A 12,244-nucleotide genomic window follows, 5' to 3' on the forward strand; every position below is an offset into this window, starting at 1 on the left:
CGCAACTCCTACCGTATGTTCTAATATCAGGGTATACTCCTGACCCACAACAAAAAGGAGGAAGTTAGTGCTTATCAGGTCCAGTTGGACAACCACATTTCAATTAAAATTGTAAATACACAAGGTCTTCTAAAGCAGAGGTCCCCAACCCCAGGCCGGAGGACCAGTGCCAGTCTGTGGCCAGTGAGTTGGGGATGACAGGAGGCAGCAAAAACACCGGTGGCCCTGCCTACGCTGCAGCTACTGCCAGTGTGATGACAAAAGGCAGGAGCTACTGAGAATGGCAGAGCAATGTATGTAAGGCTTACACGTCTCTGCCATTTTCAGCAGCTCTGCCACATGTCAGCAAACCAGCTCCCTTACACTGCTCTACTATTCTCAGCTAGTGGGCTGATAGGTGGCTGAGCTGCTGGGAATAGCAAAGCAGTATAGGCTGTACATATACTGGGGGTGATGATTGCTGTAAAAGGTCATCATATATTCAGGCACAAGTTGTTGTGACATCCGTTCCCCCCACCCCTCCCAGGAATGGCAAAATGCATTCTATTTAACCAGGCTCTGCTATCAGAAAGATTGGTGACCACTGTTGTAAAGTGTGCGGTGACACTACATACTTACTGTAGCAATGTTAGACACTCGAAATGTGGGGCATTTCATATGAAAGCGGGGAATGGTTACATTAAAGACCTCGCTGATCTTGTCTAGCCGGTGGAATGTGTAATAGCCCTCCATGTAGCCAGTGGTTGTTGAGAATGTTGTGCAGCTTGTATACTCGTATGTCTGGCCTGGTCTAAGGATGGGGTAATCTCCTACAGGTGAAAAAAAAAAAAAAAAGGCATCAGATTTACTTTTTGCAGAAAGGGCAGAGCTCAGTAAAAAAAAAACGAGTAAAAAACATTAAAACAATGGTTTAAATGCAAGGTAAAAATTAAAGGGTCTTTGCTGATATTATCCCTGATAGCAACCCTGCCGTCAACTGAATCGGGTGAGCAGCACAGAACACACAGACCCTTCCCCATGCATGCATCCAATGTATGTGATATCACATGACCAACTTTGGCACACACTTAGAAAGCCACCTCTTCTTCAGCCAGGCTTTACTCTACACCTGATTTTTGCTGCATAGAAAAAGCATGGAGTCACTTTAACTATAGAAATTTGTGTGCATTTTAAAATATTGTGCACAGTGAACTTCCGTATCACATATCTAAAACAGTTGCAGACACACAATGTAGCTTTAACCTTACCTACTACACCTGGTCCTTGCACCTCTTCTACGTGCCCTTTGGCATTGGTTATTCTCCAGTAGCGGCTATCCAACTGGCATGCTTTTCCCGGTAAGGCATTTTTGGCCATTTGCAGTCTGGTAATAAGGTAGAGGACATATTTATTGCTAGACAGGATAATTTATTTAATAAAAACAGAATGTAATTGAAAAAGCCTTTATTAGGAAGAAAACCTGCCACAGATATGAAATGCTACACATGGCAGTGTTAGAGCTTGTCCACTCCTTCCTAAATCCTGCTCACTACTACAGCCCAGTGAGGATTCCCTTCATATCTATGAACCGGTGGAAGCTGTGGAAATATGGCAGCTTCCCCACTCTTCAGGAAAAAGTTAAATTTATGAATTTTGGAAAGGTATTTTACAGTAATTGTGAGGATTCCTGTGCTGACCAATTCTAATTACACTTAGAATGCCGACATATAACAGTTGTATGCCATTTTCAAGGCATTCAAGTGATTTTAGTGCAGCTGATAGCGTTTTTTCACATGGCAAAAGCAGACAATTCGCTACCCTATAAATGCTATAGATAAACTGGCAAACGCTCCTATAGTGATTTTTAATTGAAACAGGTAAACACCACAAAACAGATCTTCACTTGTTTATTAGGCTCATCTAGATGATGTTTTCCCTCTAAATACTCACATTTGAGCTAGATTAATTAAGTTTATTTTAAAGCCTATTTACAGTAAGAAATATGTAAAATATTGAATGTGCATATCCTGACTGCCGCCTGAGAGGTGGGCCGGTGAACCCACCAGTGGGGGTTCAGAAGAAGGACCCCGCATACCCTCCGCATTGAGGGGCATACCGGCCAGAGCTGCGGACCACCTCTCCATCGCAGGCTCAGGGCGGTGGGCGAGTTGCGTCTCTGCACACAACCCACCCACTCTCCCAACGCAAGCTCAGACCTGCGATGGTAGAGTGGGCTGGTTCTGGCATCATGACATGGAGGAGGATTCTTCTCCTTTGAGTGACACACAGCTGAACACACATGCACCGTCTGAAGTCAATAGATTTAGTGGTACACGAGCTCCAAAAGTATGGGGACCACTGAAGTAGAAAATTCAAATATTGGAAATGGATATTTCTTTTAACATTCAAATTACATTCTTAGTTTGTTATGCTCTCTGCAAGTCCTTTAAATATCTATCATATGCCTAAAGTTGTATTTTAGGACATTTCACAGGCAGTAGGACATCTAGGATGTGAATTTACAGGGGCTGGCAATGCAAAAAAAGGGCTATACAAGAGTTTTCATGTTACCATTAACTCCTTAACATAGAGTCCCCCAACACATTAAGCCATTTCCCAGAATAAGCTGACCACAGAAAGCAAATGTATGTTTACAAAGACCAATTTTTCTTTTCACAATACTGTATAACCGAACTGAATATTGACCCAGATACTGAGAGAAGATTTTGAACTTCTTTACTAAATCAGCCTTATTGAGTTCATTTTTGATCAACACGGTTCATACTCACTTGATTCTGTAGGTAAAGAAGAAGTGCGGTGGATGGATAGAGCTTAGCTCAGGAAGGAAGGAGGTGGAGACCGACACAGAGATCTCATCAGTAGTGGCCACACAGTCCTTGTCATGTTCATACCTGTGAGGAAAAAAATACCTTTACAAAAGATTGCAAACAACAGGTGTGAACAGGTCTGTTCTCAAGTACAGGAGATCCTGCTTTTCCAAACCTTTATGCCAAATACATCATGAATAATGGATACTGAACACAAAATTGCCTCCTCCCTCCACCAGACCCTTGTCTGGACAAGCCCTTGTGGTCAGGACTCAAATCTAGGTGGCAAACCTAGTATAGTTTCTGTACTAGATTTCATTTCTTCAGTCAGTAGAATTTTTTTTTTAATAGTTATCAAATGGCATCATGATGCTATTCTGGAGCAGGCACAGATTTGACCATAGGAAGGTCTATAAAACCTGTGATATTTACCAGTGTTCTTCTAAAAAAGCAACCTTTCCACACTTATCTATCAGCTATTCTGTCCACGCTACCTGAAGATCTGGTCCCTGATGATGGGGTAGTCACATGACACCACACGCTGCACATAGGTAGTGAACCACTGCGAAAAGGAGGTACCTGACATGGAAAGAACAGACAAGATTGGCATCAGATAGTATTATTAGATCAACAGGGAGCTTATTTACCTAACCCTTTCCTATACTCACATTTAAAAGAAAGAGAGAGTCATTCGCAGTACTTGACAGGAAGGACAAATCGGGCAAATTAAATGAGTGTCTGATGTTTTGATTTGTTCAATAAAAACTGCAGTGAATAATATACTATAAAGCATCATTATGAACTCACAAAACAAGGCAGAATCCACTGAAGTATAATAAAGCACAATTAAAATAAAATGTTGAGTGGGGGGTGCCCTAGGGGATATCATCACAGAGCACCAAGAGTCATTATTAGAGACATAATCAAAGTACGGTAATAAGCAAATCACAAAACAAGATCATACACAGGTAAAGAAAAGATTAAAAAATTAAACAATATTTGGCAATGACCAAAATAGACACATCTAAACGTGTTTATCTGATAATAACAAAAAAAACACATGATATATCCACATATGGTGGTGGGAAGCTTAAGACTAACACGCTCCCTGTCAATGCAAAAGGAATCACAGGCACACATGTTGGAGGCTTCACCAAGTCAGCCTGAGCTTACAAAATAATATTGCAGAATGCAGCTCTGCAGTACTTCGGATCATATTTTGCTGCTAACACATGACAATGAATTGCAGGGCACTATAGGTAAGCCTAGGAAACAGAGCAGCAGTCATCTGCTTTGAGACACTGCTCACACTGAAATCTTGGACAGAGTTACTCCAATAAAAGATGAGTCAGTACAATTTGTTGATTCCAAATCTCTATTTAGAAAATGTGAATCAGACATTCCCTCGTAGGAACCTTCCAGGTCCAGGTGTTTCAATGGAAGCAATTGACTCCGATCAGGAAATGTTTGAGAACCAAAGTCCTGTTGTATAAATAGAGCCCAAGTGTCTTTCTTAAGGGTAAAAGAATATTTTGACTGTCTACTATTTTTTTTATATAAGACGCTCTTCCAATAGGAACCGGAAACAGCATATCTTACCAGTGATGAACATGTCCAGGGCAGCTGGGTTATGTGCTGTCTGGTCCTAAAGTACAAAACACAAGCAAAAATTTACTTCAGAATTGATGATTTATGATGGCTTCACTTTTTCAAGCAACCCCAACATACAATGCAAATTATGTTTAATTCCAAAGGCTATGTACACACGCTCATTGTTGTCATTGGAAACGATCACTTCCAATGACAAACGAGCAAGTGGCACCCTGCTGCACTCTCCTCTCTTTACTTCCATTTGTGGTCATTCATCTTCTGTTGTTCATGGATCTGCCAGGATGGATCCTTGAATGACGGAGGACGACCTCTGCACACATCAGATTCTCGTCCAAGACGAGCCAGACAGCTTGTATCAGCACAGAATCGTCCGACGTGTGTACATAGCCTAATTCCTAAACTTTCAGAACACTTTTTGTCTCTTCATTTAAAGAAAACAATTCTTACCGGACACTGATAGAAGATTTCATTGCAATGTCTCCCTTCCACATCTGCCAGCGCTAAGTACTGGCTGAGTCCTGTGTGGATACAGAAAGTAATTGGCAAGCACTGGTTGAGCCCCGTTCTGCGTTGAAATCCACCTGCTGCCGTGTCAATGTCCAGCAAATCTTCTGACCGGTAGTGGTTTGACAGCGCCATGCTGCCCATCAGCCTGGAACACCAACATGAACATTTGAGCAAAATAATCGATCAGTCTATAAAACTTGCAAGATATATCAGATCCAATAAATAAGCTCAAAGCTCCCTCAATCTCCTCTAATTACAGGCTTTCCATATATCATCTGAGTGATATTCTAGCCAATAATTACATCATTCTGTGGAGTGAAACTATTCTCCAGGACCAGGAAAATTCTCTCAAGAATAAGGGGAACAAAATGCATTGCTGCAGTGTAGGTTTCACAGCCATTCAGAAAATGTCAGCGCATTAGCAGCAATAATGAAGCAATATCAAGGGCTGAGAATGCCAACACAAAGTAAAGCTTTACTAGACAGAGCTGGCCTTCCTCACGACTGGCTAAAAAAAGTCATTAGGAAACTTGTCCAAATCCTCTATTACTTACCCAGGCACCACAAGCTTCTGTCCGTTATGAATTCGCAAAGAGCAACGATAATCATCAGGCAATTTACAGCCTAACCTTTCTTCAACGGCATCAAGATCTTCCTCCTGAACACCAACTGCCAAAGCAATGCAATAAGGTCAATGAAAGAAACAAAAAATTACAAATAATTAATCACTTTACATTAAAGGTGACATAGTAGCCTGTGTAGGGATGACTGTTGGTCTACGTTCCTGACACTTATTTGAGCTCAATAGTGAATTTTAAGCCTTAAAGCCCTTGCACATATTTTACATTTTCTTTCTTCCACTCAGTATCTAAAAATGTTTTTAAAAAGTGCTAATTTTCTCTATGTTCCAGCACAGCCCTCCAAGTCCTCTGTAGTCCACAATGGAACATCTATCTGCTCCAGGTGATCCCTACATTGAAATTTTGTAGTTAATTTACATCAGTAAAAAATAACATCAATAAAAAAATCCTGCAGCATATGCATAAAATTTGGGTATTTATATAGCCGTACGTGTTGGTTATACTCCGTGTTCCCTTTGGATTCTCCTCCAATCTACATTTTAATTCCGTCCCTATCACACAGCTTGGAGGTATACCTTTCAGTGAACTGATCATCCTTGGGCAGTTTTCAATCAGATATTCCTTTAGGGAATCCCAGGCTGCCTTCAGCTTGGCATAGTGATGGATGTATCGCCCCATATCCATGTAATACTCCATAAAAGTTGCCTTCCAGCTTCTGTTCTTTTTCTTGTGACTTGGAACGAAAAAAATATTTAAGTAAAATTACAAACTAAAAAAAATTAAAAGCATTTTAAACAATTTCACTTTTTTTCTTAAAAAGTAGAAGCTTGGTGAAAGAATGGCTACAGCATTTGGTAAATAGAAAATTGACATTCATCCTTGCACAGTTGTAGAGGCTGCTCTCTTGTACTGAATTGGCTTGCTCTGATTTTACTGCACACGGAGAGAATCTTATTATTTAAAGCTGCAGCCAGAGCATTATTATTATTATTACTACTACTACACATTTATAGAGTGCCAAAATATTACACAGCGCTGTACAAAGTCCATAGTCATGTACTAATGTCATGTACCGGCTAAAAGTGACTAAGGAGAACACTGACATAGTTGCAGAACTTCCACTAGAAGTCTTGACAGCAGTTCTGAGGATGGGTACTGCAATCCTTTGAGAAAACTCCTGTACACTACTATGCAAGTCCCAGTCAGTCCCAGTCATTAGCCACAATCTGACTGCACTGAGCAGAGAAGCACAGAAATCCAGTGATATTGCCGAAGCAGAATTAGCTCTTTAATTTAGCTAGTGCAAAAAAAATCATCCAGACTAATATCAAGACTTCTTGCAGAATAAAATAGCTATTTTATTCACATTATTTAAGATATTACTAGAACCTTTATATAACAAACAGCCAAATTAATATGTATTTCACAGAACTGTGTACATTACAGAAGTATAGAGCAAACTTACTCAGACACCGGCCAATACTTCCGGCAGGGCCGCTTCCACAAAGGATCATGGTTGGACAGCTGGTTAAACCTTCGGTTAACAAAACTGCAGCTGCAAGGAAGAAGCATACAAGTTAATATACAGACTATGAAAGAAATCTGCCATGACAATCATGTGTGGGGTTTCACAGATAATGTTGTCTTAGCGGTCTGACTTTCTCTAGCTTCAATTACCAAAATCAAGTACACAGGAAGTCAGCACTCTGTCTGCATTGATTCTGGACCAACATCCAGGTTTCATTTATAAAGAAGGGCAAGAATGGCGGTCCTGGTACCTATCTCCAGTGAAAGACTTCCTGTAACACTTTTAATAAGAGGTTACTGGGAGGCTTCACGCAGAGGAATATGGACATTGTCAATGCTGGCTTCATGTTCTGCACATGCTATTTGCCTGGCTGTCATGTCATCTATTATTTTTATTTTCTAAAGTTTACAATTGTTCTTAAAAAGTACCGAAAGCAGGTTACATTAACAATCAGGCGACTACTATGGGTGGGCAGTATTGTCAGCTCCCATATTTGGAACATAGAAGTCTAAGAATATAGGAGAAGACAAAAGACGGCTCTTTTTGGCAATAGTTACAGAACTTTAGCTAGACATAGCACAAGTATGCTAGGTAGACATATATAACATATAATCACAAAACCAATATTACACATCACATAGGCTCATAGTATAGTTGGCAAGAATTGTCTTATTTCCCCGACACATTTCGCTCAGTGGCTTCCTCAAGGGATTCTGAGACTCGGATTGATAGCGAGTGGTTGTGGGTCATATATGAAGAAAATGTTTGATGCGCTAGATACCTAGGTGTGGCAGTAAGGGGTGGCTGAGCATAATCTACAATTGTGATTTTCATGATAATGGGATGGGGATCATTCTTGAGTGAACAATCAAAGACAAATGACAAATGGGCAGCACGGTGGCTCAGGGGTTAGCACTCCGGCCTTTGCAGCGCTAGGTCCCAGGTTCGATCCCCAGCCAGGACACTATCTGCATGGAGTTTGCAGGTTCTCCCAGTGTCTGCGTTGGTTTCCTCCGGGTACTCCGGTTTCCTCCCACATCCCAAAAACATGCAGTGAGGTTAATTGGCTTCTCCCTAACAATTGACTAATTCCCTTAGACTTAATGACATATGACTATGATAGGGACAATAGATTGTGAGCTCCTTTGAGGGACAGTTAGTGACACGACTATGGACTATGTACAGCGCTGCGTAATATGATGGCGCTATATAAATACTGTATAATAATAATAAAATGACTGTGTGATCAGTTCTTGACTTAGGATGGATTCCCAGTTTAGGAGGGAGGGAGATTATTAGGCTCCATTGTGGAAACTGAACAATCAGTTCTGCAGGGGGTTCCAATTATGAAGTTTAATGAGTTAGCGGTAGGCTTAATAGAGGAGTAAGACCTCCAATTTGTCTATGGGACAGAATAAAACTTCTGGGATAGTTAGGGGTGATCTCATGGGACGTTGGTGGGGAGTGGGAAGACCGTGATGCCAACAGCAAGCCTCCAAGGGGGCCTTTGATGTTGGCTGCGGACATCCCGTTCCTCCAGCAAGATCGGGGGTCTAACCCTGGCTGCATAGAAAAATGGACAGTGCGGGGCTGATTGGACCAAGATCAGGGAGGGATCAACTGCCTTCCACCTGTAAAGGTAAAGTGGAACTGTCATTTCTGAAAACCAGTCAAGGCGGTCAAAGATCCAACGTCCAGAAGAGGAAAGGAACAAGCTGGCGGCGCCTGCGATGGGGCAGGTGTGCTGAGCGCAAATAAAAAAAAAAATGCAATCAGGCAGGCATCTTTATTTTATTGCAGGAGGGACATCGCCTGTCCCTTCTGCAATAAAGGACCTTCCCCCTAATTTATTTCTGCTTTAAACAGACCCTGTCATATTGCTATGAATCTCTTACTAACTCATCTATATAGTACTCAACCATACCACGACCTCAGCAGTCTCAACCCTGCGTTGGAGCCTATGCAAGGTTGATAGTGATCAAGTTACATTGGCCCACGTGACTACTTTTTTGTATCCTGGGAGGAGATGACATGCTTCAAACTAGGATCTAAGGAGAGGGCAGAATAAACAGACAGGAATCTGATGCTGTGACATAAGTGGCTCAGTGGTTAGCACTCCTACGGCCTTTGCAGTGCTGGGTCCCAGGTTCGAATCTCGGCCAGGACACTATATGAAGTTTGCAGGTTCTCCCTCTGTTTGTGTGGGTTTCCCCCAGGTACTTCGGTTACCTGCCACATTCAAAAAACACGCAGTTAGGATAACTAGCTTCTCCCCAAATTGACCTTAGACTGTAATAAAGACATATGACTATGGTAGGGACATTAGACTGTGAGCCCCTTTGAGGGACAGTTATGGACATGACTATGGGCTTTGTACAGAGCTGCATAAAATGTTGGTGCTATATAATTACTGTGTAATAATATTACCAATGCTGCTGCAACACACCGGCTAGGAGCCTCTGGCTAACAATCATAACAACCCAATGCTTAGACTTATTTTACATATGTTAGGGAGAGATTAGTTTGGGCGTTTTGTTATGAAACAAAATAACTGCCAGTAGCTATGCACCGCCAAGGCAATTATATTTTATTGACATTTCCTAATGCCAAGCAATCACAGCTGCCACAGGCTGGCATGATGCCAACAGAGGCATGGCTAGTGAACTTTGTGCCAGTCTGTGTTGGGATATCTCGGCATAGAAGTGAAGGAGGGGCCTGGACAGAACCTGTTTACTTTTTTTGAGGATCTGTCCCTAAAAGATAACGAGCCCTGGAGGTGCCTCCGTGATGATATTCACATTGTGAGTTTATCTGCCTGCACCGCACCAACTCTCTGCATGCAAACAGCATCTGCAGTGTTACATAACACAAAATACACACTTGTTATTTTAAACCACAACTGCATGCAAACTGCTAATTATTGGAGAAATACGGCTTTTATTATTACCTAGTATTTTTAAAGCGCCAACATATTATGCAGCGCTGTACAAAGTCCATAGTCATGTTACTAACGCTCACTCAAAAGGGCTCACAATTTAATGTCCCTACCATAGTCTAAGGTCAGCTTTGGGGGGAATCCAAATAACCTAACTGCATGTTTTTGTATTTAATAAGAGATTTTCTTGCAAGATCTGCCAAGAAGCTGTAGGTGGATGGCAGCCCCCGTGTAGTCACCCAAGATTTCTGTAACCACCCAAAAACAGCTGTGTGGTTACTGAAAAGTACTGGGTGGCACGCCCAGCTAAAAAGGTCTAGGGGGAGGACACTGTATATGTTTTTTTTTTTTGCAAGCCAAATAAGCATTCAGAGAAGTCAAGCTGTATCCAAATGGAAGGACCATTGGTCTCCCAGACCCCCATTGCCCTAATTGTGAAAAAGGTGGGCTTAAATTACTCCCATCAGGTCATGTTGTTGGAGGAGACATCACAGCTTCCCTGGGGCAATAGAAATTGCACAACAATGGTGCATTCTCCTGATAATTTGAGTGCACAGGGTGCGGTGGTAAATTCACATGCTCAGCCTGGACAATATGCAAATATTTTATGTTTTGCAAAATCACGACAGAGGGCTGCAGGTCTATAAAACTCAGCAGAATCCCAGACACAAAAAGCAGAAATTTCCATATACAGATTTGTGCGGTTTGTATACAATCTATTATTACTAGACAATACATATATAGCGCCAACATATTACACAGCGCTGTACAAAGTCTATAGTCATGTGACTAGCTGTCCTTCAAAGGTATTCACAACCTAATGTCCCTACCATAGTCATAAGTCATTAATACAGTCTAAGGTCAACTTTAGGGTGAAGCCAATTAACCTAACTGCATGTTTTTGGAATGAGGGAGTACCCGGAGGAAACCCACGCAAACACAGGGAGATCCTGCAAACTCCATGCAGATAGTGTGCTGGCCGAGATTCCAACCTGGGACCCAGTGCTGCAAAGGTCAGAGTTCTAAGCACTGAGCCACCATGTTGCCCATCTACAGAGGGTTTATTGATGATAAAGCAGTGAAGGTGACTTTCACCAAACATTCTAAGGTGGTGAATCATGTCATTTAAATAACATGCATACCTGGAAGATTCTCCCAGGCAACTATCTCAGGCTAAATACTTGTTGCAGATTTACACATAAGCAGATTGGCTTTCAGCTCAACCAACCCGATTATTTCCCCAATTGCTCGGTCAGAAGTCTCAAACCATTGCACACACATGTGTAATATTCCGCCCTTCCATTGGTGGTCTGATAGGAGCGCTGGATCAGATCTTACAGATGGCTTTCTATTGATATTTACAACACATCTGACATGCTCACATCTAATCCCAAAAAAAAAAAAATTCTTATGATTTGCCTGCTGCTCAGAGCCAATCGTTTTATCAGATCCGTGATTGGATCAGAATAAAAATTGTCCTGTGTGTACCAAGTCTTACAGCAGTGTTTGCTGACCTTTTTAACATGGGGAAGCTTTGAAATACCTTTCAGGTTTTCAGGGAACCCTTCCTATAATCACTGTATCTACAGATCACAGTATATTAGCATGGTGGTCAGTGGGAAGAATGTCTCTTACATTGCTGGATATTGGGAAAAGTGGCACCCTTACAGATAGCCAATTGGTGTCACCTAAAGTGTTCTGAGAGGTACAAAATGCTGAAGGAAACCCTAGCAAGCTCTGGAGGAACCCTGGGGCCCCACGGCAAGTTTGAAATGGAAGGTGGGCTGTGGGGCCAATAGGAAAACACAAAGTGGAACAAGGCACTAATGCTAATGAGGGGTAAAACACACCAAGTCATAAGTGGGGATACAAGACCCCTAATAATATTTAATAGTTTCTATATAGCACCAACATATTAGGTAGCGATGTATATAAAAAGACCAAAAAGAAAGTGGTGATATGCCATGGTGCAATACATGCAGGGTGTGTCTTTCACAAAGAATGGGATACAATAAACCCAGCAACAATTGGTGGGGGAGACAGCAAACTAAAGACCCAAAAATAATAGGGCGAGAGGGAGTACAATACACTAAGATATGGGGGGTCAGCAGACCTAGGAAGAGGGAGACCAGTGTCCAACCCAGAATTTTTTTAAGCTGGTTGGGAAGAAGATGTAGGAAGGTGGCAGCTCCTGTATTGTGACCCAAATCATCACTAACCACCCAAATACAGCTACAGCCAAAAGGGGCCGGGGGGGCACCAGAGACAATATCCC

General features: G+C 41.9%; 1 protein-coding gene across 1 annotated transcript in view; it reads right to left on the reverse strand.

Annotated features, from left to right (window-relative positions):
* Positions 1-12,244, reverse strand: part of FBXO3 (F-box protein 3) — a 17,235-nt gene that overhangs the window by 3,744 nt on the left and 1,247 nt on the right. Inside the window, exons 2-10 of the mRNA XM_072422099.1 lie at positions 6,972-7,061; positions 6,082-6,239; positions 5,480-5,594; positions 4,866-5,070; positions 4,407-4,452; positions 3,302-3,386; positions 2,769-2,891; positions 1,248-1,363; positions 619-809 (exon numbers count right to left, since the gene is read on the reverse strand). Coding sequence (XP_072278200.1) covers positions 619-809; positions 1,248-1,363; positions 2,769-2,891; positions 3,302-3,386; positions 4,407-4,452; positions 4,866-5,070; positions 5,480-5,594; positions 6,082-6,239; positions 6,972-7,061 — 1,129 coding nt within the window. The remainder of the gene's footprint in view (positions 1-618; positions 810-1,247; positions 1,364-2,768; positions 2,892-3,301; positions 3,387-4,406; positions 4,453-4,865; positions 5,071-5,479; positions 5,595-6,081; positions 6,240-6,971; positions 7,062-12,244) is intronic.

This window comes from Pyxicephalus adspersus, chromosome 9, assembly GCF_032062135.1.
Source record: "Pyxicephalus adspersus chromosome 9, UCB_Pads_2.0, whole genome shotgun sequence".
NCBI lineage: Eukaryota > Metazoa > Chordata > Amphibia > Anura > Pyxicephalidae > Pyxicephalus > Pyxicephalus adspersus.